This window comes from Vicia villosa, linkage group LG5, assembly GCF_029867415.1.
Source record: "Vicia villosa cultivar HV-30 ecotype Madison, WI linkage group LG5, Vvil1.0, whole genome shotgun sequence".
In the NCBI taxonomy this organism is placed as follows: Eukaryota; Viridiplantae; Streptophyta; class Magnoliopsida; order Fabales; family Fabaceae; genus Vicia; species Vicia villosa.
In genome coordinates, this window is record NC_081184.1 from 13,121,593 (window position 1) to 13,135,761 (window position 14,169).

The window sequence follows — 14,169 nt, forward strand, 5'->3', positions numbered from 1 at the left end:
AATAAAAAAAATAAAATCAACAATTATGATGACACATGTCAAATGAAAAATAAAGAATATATAAAAATAATAAAGATTTATATTTTGGGTGTGGGTAATGATATACTTATTAGAGAAAATGAACACAAATAAAAAAGGATAGTAGAAATATATTTAAATTAAGAGGGAGAAAAATATCATATCACAAAAATAATAATACATCATATCTGTAATAGAAAGATGAGTAATATAATGTTAAACTATTTAAAGGAAGAAATAGTTTGAAAAAAAATTAAATTATAATGTAAGTAAATTCTTTTCGCTTTGTTATGTTCCCAATGATCCGTGAGATTATTATATTTTTATGATTTGCTATTTTAATCTCAATGATTTATAAGATCATTGGGAAAAAGATATGATTCTAATCATTTGATTTAAGATCTTACTCGTCCAATATTGTGCAAATTTTAAAGGAATACAGATTTGTGAAATAAATTGTCAAAGTAAACCGATTTTGATTGATATTCTAAAACTGATTTTAATTAATTGAGGGGTTAAGAATTTTAATCAAAATTAAATATTTGTTTCAATGAAACCAAATTTAATTCTTTGTATAAATGCTTATTTTACCGATTTTAATTGATTTATATTTTAAAATTGAATTTCATTGATTGATATTTTAAAACTGACTTTAATAATTTGAGCGGTTAAAAAATTTAATCAAACTTAATTATTTATTTCAATGCCGTAGAATATAATTGTTGAGTTCAATTATTTTGTTGTTTAGTATGGTATCCCTATTTTATTCTTTGCATCAAATTTATATTTATTTATTTCAATACATTTGTATAATTTAAACTTTATATATTATTATTATTATCATATTATTAATAGAGATGATTCAATATTATGTTTTTATTATTATTAGTATTTTTTTATTAGTAATTATTATTATTATTATTATTATAGTGTTAATTTAATATTTAATAAAATAAAGATGACAAAAATATATAATTATATAGTGTTAATATTAATATCGTTATTATCCATATTTAAACATTACAATTTCGAATCAATTATTTGGAATAATAAAAGACAAAATTGACTATTTTGATAAGTTACAACAATTGAAACAATAATTCAATTTACTGTTGCAACAACATGCTTGCAAGTAAATCACAATCATAATTAAAATATAAATATTACTTATATGAGAAATTAATATAATTTATCATGATAATAATAATAATAATACTACTACGATAGAATCATTTGTAACATAATTCAAAACCTTCAATATATGATGGTTAGAGACAGACACTTATATGATTTTTCACATGATTCTCAGGTAATAAGAATATAAAAGTAGCAACAAAATAATTCTTCTTCCTTCTTTACGTCAGCCAGAAATAGTAGAGAAAACTATATCACAAAATCCTATAAAAAAATTATTACAAAACCGTATAATTATAATATTTAGATAATTGATATAATAGAGTAAATTAAATCATAAGTCTGTCATATAAATTGAAGAATAGTTAACACATAGTGAAAAATAAGAAAAGGAAATAAAACATCGATACAAAAAAAAAAAATAAGTACCTTGTCTTTGTTTGGGTAGAAGAGGATGAAGATATACTCCAACAAAAAATAGTTGAAATATATATAAGGATAAAGCTAACATGTGCCCCAAGGGCACATGTTAAGAAACCTAAATATAGTAAATTTGTATTCGAAAACGTAATAAACACATTAATTATAAAAAGTTTATGAAAACAATGCATTATTTTTAAGTAAAATTTTCTATATTTAGCTCTTAACATGTGCCCTTAGGGCACATGTTAGCATGACTCTATATATAATTACTACAATAGAATAAGTTGAGTTACTTGTCATATAAATTAAATAGTAGCTAAAATATATGAAAAAGAAAGGAAAATATCAATACAAAATAAAAAATGAAATACTGTCTCAACTCTCAACCTTATTTAAAGAGAATGATGAAGACCTAAAACAAAATATATAATACAGACATGTAAAACTCATCTACCAGCAATGTATTTATATCCATAAGAATGATTATTAAAAAGACAATAACTCTTATTTTGTAACTCATATGTTACAAAAAAAAATTGTAACTCACCGTTTTACCAATTAAAATCTATTATTAATTAATACTAATTAAATATTTGTATCCTAATTAAAATATATTTATATGATGTCAGATTGGGTTAAGGTTTCTAATATGATGCCACCTAGGATTTAGGGTTAAGGTTGTGTCTAAGGTTGTCATCACTAGACCTACACCCGTGCGATGCACGGATATGTTTTATTTAAATATTATTAGTAGTTATATTAAATTAAAATATATTAATATGAATAATTTTATATCAACTATGTCTCGAATGTGTTGTGTTTTATGTTTTATAATATTATTTAATATAAAATAAATAAAATAAACCATTAATGACAAATTAATAATTGAAATAAAAAATAAGTAGAGTTGTGAAATTGAAATATAAGAAAAACTAATCATAACTTAGAATTAAAAATTAAGTGAAAAATTGTAAATTATAAATTAGAATTATTATTTTTAAATATTTATATGCAAAATAAACACATAAAATAAGAAATTCACTGTTACATAAAAAAGTGAAGGTAGCATCTAGAGTGGACCATCTAATAGGTGGTTCACCCGTGCACCACTTTTAGATGCCATTAGATATATTTAAAAGGTTAAGGTACTTTTAGATACCACTTTTAGAATCCACCAAAAGTGAATATGTTATTTTTTGGTTGATTATCTTAGGAAAAATTATAAATTGCCGATTTATTAAATAATGAAAAAATAAATAGTTAAGGTATTAGTGGGTAATGACATAATAGTTGGTATGTAATTGAGGTCCAGTAAATAAATAAAAAAGAAAGTGGTTCAATTTAATTTAATTAATTATATTGATTTAATGAATTAAATATTATTTTGACTTAATATTTTTCTTATAATTAATTATTTGATAATATCATTAAAATAATTTATAATTACTACTAATTTTGAGGAGAAAATTTAGTAGAAGACATTGTAGGCATGAGTAAATTCTTTTGAAATATTTTAAAAAAGAAAATAAAACAATAGTATAATCAATTGTAAAGTATAAATAACATGGATCAAGAAAGAAATCCTAAAACCGATAAAGTTATGTAAATTTAAGTCATTGATAAATATTAATAAAATGATGATAAATAAAGGAAAAGAAAAAAATAAGTACATAATAAAAAATATATAATAAAAATAAGTTGAATATATAAATTGATAAATAAATAAAATAAACATATTGCTTCATCCAAGAAGGCATGATGGTGGTGCCTACAAAAATAAATATGATTTTTTTTATATTAATATCACATAATTTATAAAATAAAATAAAATATACAATATAATTATAGATTACCTTAATTTTGTGTGAAATTTTTTTGATCATTGAAATGAAGATATCTGCATAATGAAATTAATAATATAATAAATTGATAAATTAAAGTTGATAAAATACATTTTTAATTAAAACAATATATAAAATATGTGGATAAATAAACCTAAGAGAAAGAGAGAATAACATAAATTTTTGTTGAGGGAAAAAAGAAATATTTATAAAAAAAAAAAACTTAATGTTTTTGGTGTTTTGTAACATGTTCTATCAATTTCAATCTCTTCTTTGAAAAAAAACATGCTCTTTAGCTTTATAATAGATAGATAAGAGCATCTAAAGTGGCTGGAAGATTGAAAATAGTGGAAGTGTGGGATTGATGCTATAATGAACTATTTTTTTCTAAATAAAATAAAACAAAAGAGAATAAATAATAAACTATTTAATACCATAGCATTGTGTTATAACATATCTTCATTTTTCATGTCTTCATTTCTCTGCAACAAAAGTAAAATCATTATGGTTGAAATGTATGAAAAATATGATGAATGTAAAGACATAAAAAAAATTCAAAATTAATAACTAAAAATAGAAAATAAAGCAAATGAGAAGATGGTAAAATTAAGAGAAAATGATAACATCTCTAATTTTTCAATCACGTGAATCATTTATAACGCATAAGAGGTTCCAATTTGTTACCATGTATACTACTAACCTTTCACTAAACCCTATTTATAGATAACTTCTCACTAAACCCACTCTTTCTAATTATTTTGATTTTGATTAATTATAAGTAATTAATAAATAATAGTATTTAATTCATTGGAGAGGTATATTTAGGAGGAGGTTATAATTAGTAGAAGTTATTTGAAAAGGTGAATTTATATAGAATTAATTATTATTATTATTGCTAATTATCATTATTATTTAATTAATAAGAGAGGTTACGTATATTGCTTTAGATTTATAGAAATTTATTAGTATTTATTTAAAATATTTAATTCATTAGAGGGATATATATAGGAGGAGGTTACAATTATGTGGAAGTTACTTAGAAAGTGAATTTATATGAATTAATTAATTGATTAATTATTTATTATTATTACTATTATTGTAATTATTATTATCTAATTAATAGGAGAGGTTACGTATATTAGTTGAAGAGGTGGATTTATATGAACTTTTTTTTATTTATTATTATTATTATTATATTTATTTATTTAATTAATTAAAGAAGTGGGTGAATTATGATTATGAGCATATATTTTTATAAATTTATTAAAGAAACGGAAAATTATTTCTTTGAGTTTTAATTTTTTCAATGTCTTAATGTAAAAAATTGTCTAACAAAAAAATAATAATAATAATAATAATAATAATAAAAGATCAAAATTTTAAATTTACATTTTATTTTTATTTCTATGAGTATATATTTTATAAATATCAAGAATTTCAATTTAGGATAAAAAATTACAAATTTAGTAAATAATAATGCACTAAGAAATAGTAAAATTTAAAATTTTTATTTTGTTTTTGTTTTTGTTTATATGAGTATATATTTTTATAAATTTATTAAAAAAATGAAAAACTATTTTTTGACATTTGAATTTTTCATTGAAAACTATTTGTTTGAATTTTGAATTTTCCATGGAAAACTATTTGTTTGACTTTTAAATTTTTCAATGTCTTAATGTAAAAAGATTGTCTATTAATAATAATATTAAAATATCACAATTTTAAATTCAAATTTTATTTTTGTTTCCATTTTTATGAATATATATTTTTATAAATTTATTTAAAAAATTAAGGATTATTAATAAAATATAATTATTGAAGGATTAGTAATAAAGTAATAACTATTTATTAATATTATTATACTATTACTATTTGATGTTATTCCTAGAAAGATGATTTAATAATATTGTTAAAAATATAGTGGTTAGAAAGGTGGTTTTAATAATATTGTTAGAAAAAAATAGTGACTCATAAAAATTGAAAATTCTAAAATTATGCCACGTAAGCATTATAGTTAGGATTATGTTCAAAGTTGCCATAATCATGCCACATCAGCATTAGGGTTAGGGTTATCTTCAAGGTTGCCATCATGACAACCTTGCATTTAGATTAAGTAGATAAACTAGTGAAGAGCTTGACAGTATTTATATTGCAAACCCTTTTTTTTTTCTTTGTTTATAGATTTGATTTGATTTTGAATCAAACAGATTTGTTACTTTTTTATTGAAAATATTTAAAAGATTTGTTATTTATCCGTATAAAAGCGTATATATTGGAAATTGGTTTTTAACTTTTTTCGGTTACATAGTATTCCTTATGTAAAAATATATAAACAAATTTCTATATTTTCTTATAAACTATAAGTAGAAAAGGCTATTTTTATTTTATTTAATTATTGTTTAATAGGATATATTTTTTAAACATTGATAGACACATATTTTTATATAATAATATAAATTAATATATAGATATGTATTGTGTCGGTTTAGGAATTGAGTTATTTTGATTAGTATTGAAACCAAACAAAATCTATATATCTATCTATATATCTTACTCATCCCATGCCATAATATTAAGAGCATGCATGGATGCTAGTGCAGAGAGAGATATATAAACGTAAGAAATGTGGAGTGTCTTATAGAAAACAAAAACATAGCTCTCTCTTCTCTATTAACTTTTGCTCAAGTTGTAGCTGCTGTCTGGTCATGGTGTTGAGGTCTGCGTCTGCTTAGGAGGCAGGGTGGAATAAGGTGGGGAGAAACGCGCATAGGAGGGATGTAGTGGAGATATGGGATGTCGCTGGGGTGGTTACAGAAAGGAATCGGTTGCGGATGCTACGATAACGACGTTCTTTTTTACGGAGTTTGGTTTGAAGTGGAAGGCTAGAGATTTGTTGTTTGAGTTTAAAGATTTGGGGGAGGTCGATGAAGTCGTTATTCCTCCAAGAAAGGACAAACGTGGGAGGAGATATTGTTTCGTTCGTTTTCTAAATGTAAAAGACGTGAATTTGATGGCTACCAAATTGGATAGTATGGTTTTAGATGGTAGAAAATTATTTGCGAACTTGCCAAGATTCCAGCGATCGAGAAGGGAGTCTGAAGATCAGGGAGGGAAGTTTGTCAAGGCAAGAAGAGAGTTCGCGGGTGATTCTAAAGAAGGAGGATCTTCTGGTCACTGTGCTAGGGCATGGGTGGACAAGAGGTCTTTTGTGGATGTTATCAAAAACAAAAGTGCTACTGATGCAAGGGTGTCCGAAGATTGTGGGATTAATATTGTTGTCTATTCTAGTTCAAAAGAGGAGCTGGAGCGATATAACAAGGCATATATAGGTGTTGTAAAGGAGTCTGGGAGTGTTTTGAACTTAAAGAAGACTTTTCATGAAGAAGGATTATTCACTATCAGGGTTACTGTGTTAGGCCCTAACTTGTGTTTATTGGAGGACTTGGTGATGGGTGATGTTGAGGTGTTTATAGAGGAGCGCAGAGAGTGGTGGGAAGCGTTGTTCAGCTCTATTAAACCGTGGAGCTCTAAGGATGTGGATGCGGAGAGGTTTCTGTGGCTGCGTATATCCGGTATACCATGTCATGTTTGGAGTGAGATTTTTTTCAAAAGGCTCGTGGATTCGTGTGGTGTCTACATTAGCTGTGATGAGATTATGGAGGCTCGGCTATGTATGGATGAGGCGAGAATTCTTATAAAATCTGGGAGAATGGAGCATATTAACGTCAAGATCAAAGCGGTGATTGATGGTGTATCGTTTTCAATCAGTTTGAGAGAAGATCCCTCGTTGAAGAAAGTTGCAGTGGGGTGTAGCAGTATTGACGACGTTGTATCGGAGTCTTCCGTCTCTACCTTTGGAGCCGATACAGATGAGATGTATGGGGAGGTAGATAGAACCGGCATGGAGGAGGCTGTCACCGTGGGTTGCTCTGAACCGGTGTTGGAGAAGGTGCAAGTTGAGAATATTGTCCATAAGATATCGCCGTCTGACAGTTCGGTGGATTGTAGTTTCTTTTCACGTTTTGAGGGAGATAAGCTGGATAGGGGTGGAAAGGTGGCAGGAGATAGCTTCCACCATAAGGACTTGCATGGAATGGTGAACCCTTTTCAGAATCATTAAATGCTCCTATTCATAAAGAAGCATCTGATGAAAGAGAGTCTCCGGTTTTCCTAGGAAAAGGTACAGTTGTCGCTTCTAGCAGTTTTAATGAAAGTGGGACCAAGGTGAGAGAATCAGCAGAAGAGGTGGATGGTCAAAATTTTGATGGGTGTAGTGGACCATTACTGAACAATCCTATAGTGTATTTGATTAATGTGTGTGGGCCAGGGAAAGAGGACTCAATTTCTCCAAATCGGTTATGTGGGCCGGAGGCGAACAACTTGGGGAAAAAAGGCCCAATCTCCTTTGATTTGGCCTGTAGAAACATTAGTAGGAAAAAATCAAAAGCTCTGGTAAATTAAAAAGAAGAAGAAAAAAACGGTGATGGACTTGGGAAACAGAGTGGAGGTTGCGCCCTTGTTTTATTCGTGCATCGCGCCCAGGAACGGAGGTTCTTCGAAGGTCTATTCATGCGCGGCGGACAATCCTAAGAAGAAGGAGGACTCTATATCCAATGGTGAGTCTTTTTCTTGCAATACTCTTTTTGATTCAGATATTTTGCAATGTAATCATAGATTGCTTAATAATCCGCATTCTGAGGTGGGGAAGAAACTTTGGAATTCAATCTCTAAATTAGGTGTATGAGGAGTTGTTGATGATAGCATGAGTATCAAACTGTTAGAGATGTTAGAAAATAAAGACAAGTTGTGCACAGAAGGAAGGAAGAAGGCTCTAGATTTAGGTCGATGAGTTTGCTCTCCTATAACATCCGAGGTGGGGGTTTTCTTTTGAAAAGAAAGAGAGTGAGTTTTCTGATTAAATTTTTTAATATTGATGTGTGTCTCATTCAAGAAACAAAAGTTGCTAGTTTTACCGTGTCCTGTGCTAAGAGTTTTTGGGGTAGTTGTGGTGTGGAGTGTAGAGCCGTCAAAATGGGCCGAAGCCCATGGGCCGGCCCGCGGGGCCCGAAAAATGTTACGGCTTGGGCCTAATTTTTTGAGCCCATTTTATTTCTGGCCTTTTTGAGCCCGGCCCTAAATGGGCCAGCCCGTATGGGCTCCGGGTAGCCCATGGGCCTGATAAATAGTAAAATTTAATATTTAATTAATAAAATTTAATATTTAATACTAATTAAAAAATTTAAATTTTTTTATTTCTTTAAAATATATTTTATAATAGTGAAATATAAAAACAAATTTTAATATTTTTTTAAAAATTAAGCTTAATATAATTTATTTTTTTAAATTAAAGAGAATATTTAATATATTTTTTGGAAATGGGCTTTTTGGGTCCGGCCCGAAAAAGCCCGAGGCCCGAACAGGGCTGGGCCTGGGTAGTAAAAACGGAGCCCATATAAAAATGGGCTTTTTAGGCCCGGCCCGAAAAAACCCGAGGCCCGCTAGGGCCGGCCCCTTTAGGGCCGGGTAGCCCGTTTGGACAGCTATAGTGGAGTGGACTGCTTCAAATTCCTTAGGAGCGGCAGGAGGTATGGTGATTCTTTGGAGGAAGGATTTTTTATCTCTAAATCTTCTACTGAATCTGAGTATCGTGCCATGTCTGCTGCTTGTTCTGAAATAATTTGGCTTCGTGGTCTTTTGGCTGAACTTGGATTTCCTCAAATAGAGCCAACTTCACTTTATGCGGACAATACAAGTGCCATCCAAATTGTTGCGAATCCTGTTTTTCATGAACGCACCAAGCATATTGAAGTTGATTGCCACTCAATCCGTAACGCTTATGATGACAGAATAATATCACTTTCTCATGTCAGTACTCAGTTGCAGATTGCAGATATTCTTACCAAGGCTGTTCCGCGTCCACGTCATCTGTTTCTTGTTAGCAAATTGATGCTCATTGACAAGCAGCATCAATTTGAGGGGGGGGTGTGAATAGGAATTAGTTTAAATGTAATTATTTAGTGTAATTACCGATATAGCCCTGTAACCTTTATATATACGAGAAATAATAATGAGAAAAGCATCAAGCCAAGAATTATTGACATTAAGTTGTACAACTTTAACACCGCAAACAATCTTGTGAATTTTGTACAAACATCATACAACGGTTTCTCTGCATCGCTTACCAACCTCTCGAACATTTTGGGACAATCCTCAAGATCTTATTCAAGCGCTTCTGCATTCTCTTCGACTCGATCATAATCGTATGTGTCTGTGCAATCGTCGTTTGAAGCATACATCGTATTATACCTCGACTCAACATTCCCGTTACTTTTCTCACCATACAAATTCCAACACGTATAACTTCTATCAATTCCAAACCGTAGTAAATGTGATGCCAACTGATTCCCGTCAACCTTACCCCCATAACAGCAACCCAAGCAAGGACACGTCATTCGAATCGGGTCTTCAGCGTGCGCAACCGCAAACTTAACGAATTCCCATACCCCTTTCTCGTACTCTTTCGACAATCAGTTTGAATTCATCCATGTCTTATCCTTGTCTTAATTAAGCTAAACAAAAACAACTAATTATTAAGGCACAAAATGGTATAATGCGTTTCTGTCAAAACACAAAGTATACTAGTAATTTGAGAAAGAAATTTACCTCGAACTTTACCGAACTCAAGAAAACATAGAGAATGGGCGTTGTACGTCGAACTAGGACGAGAAACGCTGCTAATTCAAAGGAAAGAAAATATAATTAAAAGCACTTCAGAATTACAATATAAATCAGAATTTTAATTCAAGTCAATGGTCTGAAGTGTGTACATACTCATAAATATGTAGTACCAAAGTCAACAAAGAGATCCAAAGTTATCAATCCAGTCAGACCTATACAAGAAATTCAAGTCAATGATACGACCTTTACGAACAATACTTGCCTTACAAGGGAAAAGAATCTCCTAGGACTCCTCCAAAAGATGTCCCCAACAAAAAGAAATGATTTTTAAAACAAAACAACACAACACTCCACTTTTCCTTCAGCAAAGAAGATAATTTTGTTATTTCATACTGCTTGTGCTGGATAAATACTGAATTGTTAATCTGATAATTAATAGTGATTCACTGCTTACTATACTTTATAATGTCTATCCTATTTCACCCTGAAAAAATATACACACACTGAATGTTATAGGATGCTACTGTAAAGGAGAGATGATTAGTCATGGTGTTGGATGGTTTATATATTTTATAGAACAAAGTCATATCACATATGCTCCTTCATTTTGTGCTGAACTTAATTGTGCAAGGGTATATTACACTTACAAGTCATGTGCTTTTCGTGACATTTACTAGTAGATTCATTTTATTTCAAATTGTGTTTTATTTTACTAAGTACCTTGCTATTCTTTTAGTGGAAATAGAAAAACTGGAAACAAACTCTTGTTACTGTGAAAAATAAAACTTTCGTCCAATTAGTGTTGGTTAGGTGATTCAACCAACTTGGAATTTATGAGACCCTCACCACACCATAAAAATCCATGTTCCACAAACAGAGTTTGTAACATATAGACAGTGTTGTAGAAAACAATAACAACAACAACAAAAATCAACATATTAATCCTACAATGAACAACAATATTGGCATGGAAGTTGAAGAGACGGTAACAGAGTTGAGTCAATATTTCAAAACTGGAAAAACAAAAAGTGTTGCATGGAGAAAAAACCAGCTCCAAGCTTTACTTGACCTTGTTCATGAAAATGAAGATGCTATATCTAAAGCTCTTAACCAAGATCTTGGGAAGCACCCTGTTGAAGCTTACCGCGACGAGGTTATCGTCTTCATTTTTATCATATGTTTTCCTTAAAATTGTGTTACTGAGTTCAATTGGTTACTTTTGTAGATTGGAGGGGTAGAAAAATCAGCACAAAACTCTTTTAACAGTGTTGAAAAATGGATGGCTCCTAAAAAGGTAGGTTCTTCTATTTCCTCATGATGCACAACTCTCTATATATCTAAATATTAACTTATTTTCCATGTTGGTGGTGCTAATACTGCAGAGCAATATGCCTCTTTTGTTCTTCCCTTCATGGGAGACACTTCTACGGATATGTTGTGCAATGCTAATATATCTATTATCTACTATCTAGATCCTTAATATAATTGAAAAATTGACTTGATATGTACCTGGTGACGGCGAACCATAGGCGGAGGGAGAACGGCGAACCAGCGGCTGAGACGGCGAACTAGAGGCGGAGATGGCGAACCAGAGGCGGAGGGAGAACATGGTGGAGTGACGGCCGTAGCTGCAACTGAAGATGAAGGTCGTGGCGGAGGGACGTTCGGAGTAACTGTGGATGAAGGTGGTTAGGGATTCAGACGCGAGGAGAAGAAGAGGGAATGAGAAATTAATTGGGGCAAAACGTGTTTTTGTGTTAATCATGGTTTTAAATTGCGGTCCGCAACCGCAACTGCACCCGCAATATTGCGGATGCGGTTGTCTCCGCAACCGCATCGGACCGCAATTGCGGTGTGATTTTAAAGTCTCGCTTCCGGATGCATTAGGAACCCCATCGGACAATTTTAATCATGTTTTTTTTAAGTATTTTTATCAAAAATCAATATATTAGAATTCTAAAACTCAATTTACTTCTTATATAATGAAAAAACATAACATTAAGTGTTTTTCAATATAATATTTCAAACACTTCCTTTTAAAAATTCACGCCGCAACGGCCGCAATGCGCATCGCAACAAGCGCAATGACCGCAATCGCAACATCCGCAACCGCAACCGCATCCGCAGCCGCAACCGCAATTTAAAACCATGGTGTTAATTAGTTTAATTAATTTTATTTTAAAATAGCTACGAGAGCGCTTTTGAAAATCGCTTTCGTAGCACCCCCTATACCAGCGCGCTTTCGTTGCCTACCCCTATAGCAGTGCTTTTGAAAGCGCTTTCGTAGCCCAACCTATACCAGCGCTTCTATAAAGCGCTTTCGTAGCCCAGCATCTACCAGCGCTTTTTAAAATCGCTTTCGTAGGACCCCCATATACCAGCGCTTTTTCCCCTTGTTTTATAGTTTTATATTTAGCAAAAGCTATAGCAGCGCTTTCTCTTAAAGCGCTGTCGTAGCTGCGCTGCTAAATGTAAGATTTGGCGTAGTGTACCTTTGACTATTGTTGTTGCCCATCTCACCAGGAGTCAGTAGATCTTCTTGGACTTTGGGGTTATGCGAGTCCGTCATATAATAAATATCTACTAAATCTATGTCTTTAAATTTACGAGAAGTTTAGGCTTTATTTATTTCAAATATTGATTACTATTTTTATATTTATGATGGGTGCGAAAGCAAGTAAATAGAGAGATGGCATTCATGTATTTGAAAGATAATGAATTAACATCTAAAAGCGAGTTGTTAAACAACTGAGTTCGAGGCGCCACTAACAAGGCGACTTGATCTCGGTTGAGAAACAATCAAGTAGCATCGTCACGTAACAAGAGGCAGCGCTTTTGATTGATTTACTTAGTTGTGCCTGAAACACGTTTAGATATATATGCACGCCACAGAAGTGGGTGACACGCATATTTATCTTATTTTCTATAAAAATTGCTTAGAAATTCTCGCAATTCATAACATACACAATCTTAGGGGTGAGTCTAGATGGATGAATCATAATTCCTAGTCCTGTTTTATACTAATAGTTAAAAATTTATCTTTCAATTTGCAATCAAACAAACCACTTGCGATCACCTTAGATAAGCATAGCTGAGATAGAACTTGGTAATCACACATCTTCTCGTGAGATCTAAATTTTGTATTACTTAACACAATTGTGCAGTTGGAGTTCACACTCATCACTGACGCATGAAAATAATTTTAACTTATTTGAGAAAGCTTACACAAAGGCTAATACCAATTCTTAATAAGTCACGCCCAAACCATGAAAATAATAGGTCTAGTTATATAGTATACTACCATATGCTTTGAAAAGATACCACCTTTAATTCTCTATTTTCTTAAAATTAGAATTTGCCAAGAGAGAAAGGGGACATTGCTTTAGTTGATCTATCGGAAAGATAAACATAAAAATTTTAGGTTGGGATGACAATTGTATTCATATCAAATAGATATTCATAAAAATTACTTATAATAAATAGGATAAAAAACCCATAAAAATAGGTACGGGCTCGGATAATTACCCATTAAAATAAATTAAAATAAATAGGAATGAGTGTGGGTACGGATATCTTAGTACCCACCTTGCTCATACCCGCATAGTGTATGTTTGTATATTTTAATTGATATCCTTATATAAAAAATATGTTTATATCTTTAAAAAATATATCACAATTAAACTATTACACTATTTAATATAAATGTTTCTTTATTTCACAATTCAAAAGTAAAATCTTTGAATTTATTGTTAATGTTGTTAAAAAATTCAAATGATATGATATTTTTTAATTGATAGATTTATTTTTTAATTGACATAAAGTTTGATGGATAATCTCATGAACCAAATAAGAGCTTTTACATCGAACTAAACTCATGAATCAAACATAGATTTTGAGGGACAATCTCACGAGCCAAATGAGAGTTTGTATTGGCTTAGTACATACCAAACAACAACTTCTCACAAGAGATATTATACAAGAGATAAATTTCTCTTGGGTAAATTACAATAATACCCTAGAACCAAAATACATAGAAACCCTCACAAATATATTTCACTCTTAAAACATTAAGGCA

At 30.7% G+C, this 14,169-nt stretch overlaps 2 protein-coding genes across 2 annotated transcripts; both read left to right on the forward strand.

Moving 5' to 3' along the window:
* The first annotated feature begins 6,204 nt into the window (after nucleotides 1-6,204).
* On the forward strand, nucleotides 6,205-7,536 carry LOC131604238 (uncharacterized). Its single transcript, XM_058876695.1, has one exon. The coding sequence runs from the start codon at nucleotides 6,205-6,207 to the stop codon at nucleotides 7,534-7,536; it is 1,332 nt and encodes a 443-aa protein (XP_058732678.1).
* A 3,405-nt stretch (nucleotides 7,537-10,941) lies between these two features.
* LOC131604239 (aldehyde dehydrogenase family 3 member F1-like) lies at nucleotides 10,942-11,787 on the forward strand. The gene is made up of 4 exons (XM_058876696.1): nucleotides 10,942-11,247; nucleotides 11,320-11,388; nucleotides 11,477-11,528; nucleotides 11,624-11,787. The coding sequence occupies exons 1-4, from the start codon at nucleotides 11,044-11,046 to the stop codon at nucleotides 11,785-11,787; spliced, it is 489 nt and encodes a 162-aa protein (XP_058732679.1). The 5' UTR covers nucleotides 10,942-11,043.
* The last annotated feature ends 2,382 nt before the right edge of the window (nucleotides 11,788-14,169 follow it).

What these genes read in the sequence shown, in the direction of transcription:
- LOC131604239 (XM_058876696.1), top strand. Translation starts at nt 11,044, where the DNA reads ATGAACAACAATATTGGCATGGAAGTTGAAGAGACGGTAACAGAGTTG. An exon ending in AATGGATGGCTCCTAAAAAG is followed by an intron (nt 11,389 to 11,476) that starts GTAGGTTCTTCT and finishes CTAATACTGCAG; the next exon opens with AGCAATATGCCTCTTTTGTT. An exon ending in GGAGACACTTCTACGGATAT is followed by an intron (nt 11,529 to 11,623) that starts GTTGTGCAATGC and finishes GGCGAACCATAG; the next exon opens with GCGGAGGGAGAACGGCGAAC.
- LOC131604238 (XM_058876695.1), top strand. Translation starts at nt 6,205, where the DNA reads ATGGGATGTCGCTGGGGTGGTTACAGAAAGGAATCGGTTGCGGATGCT.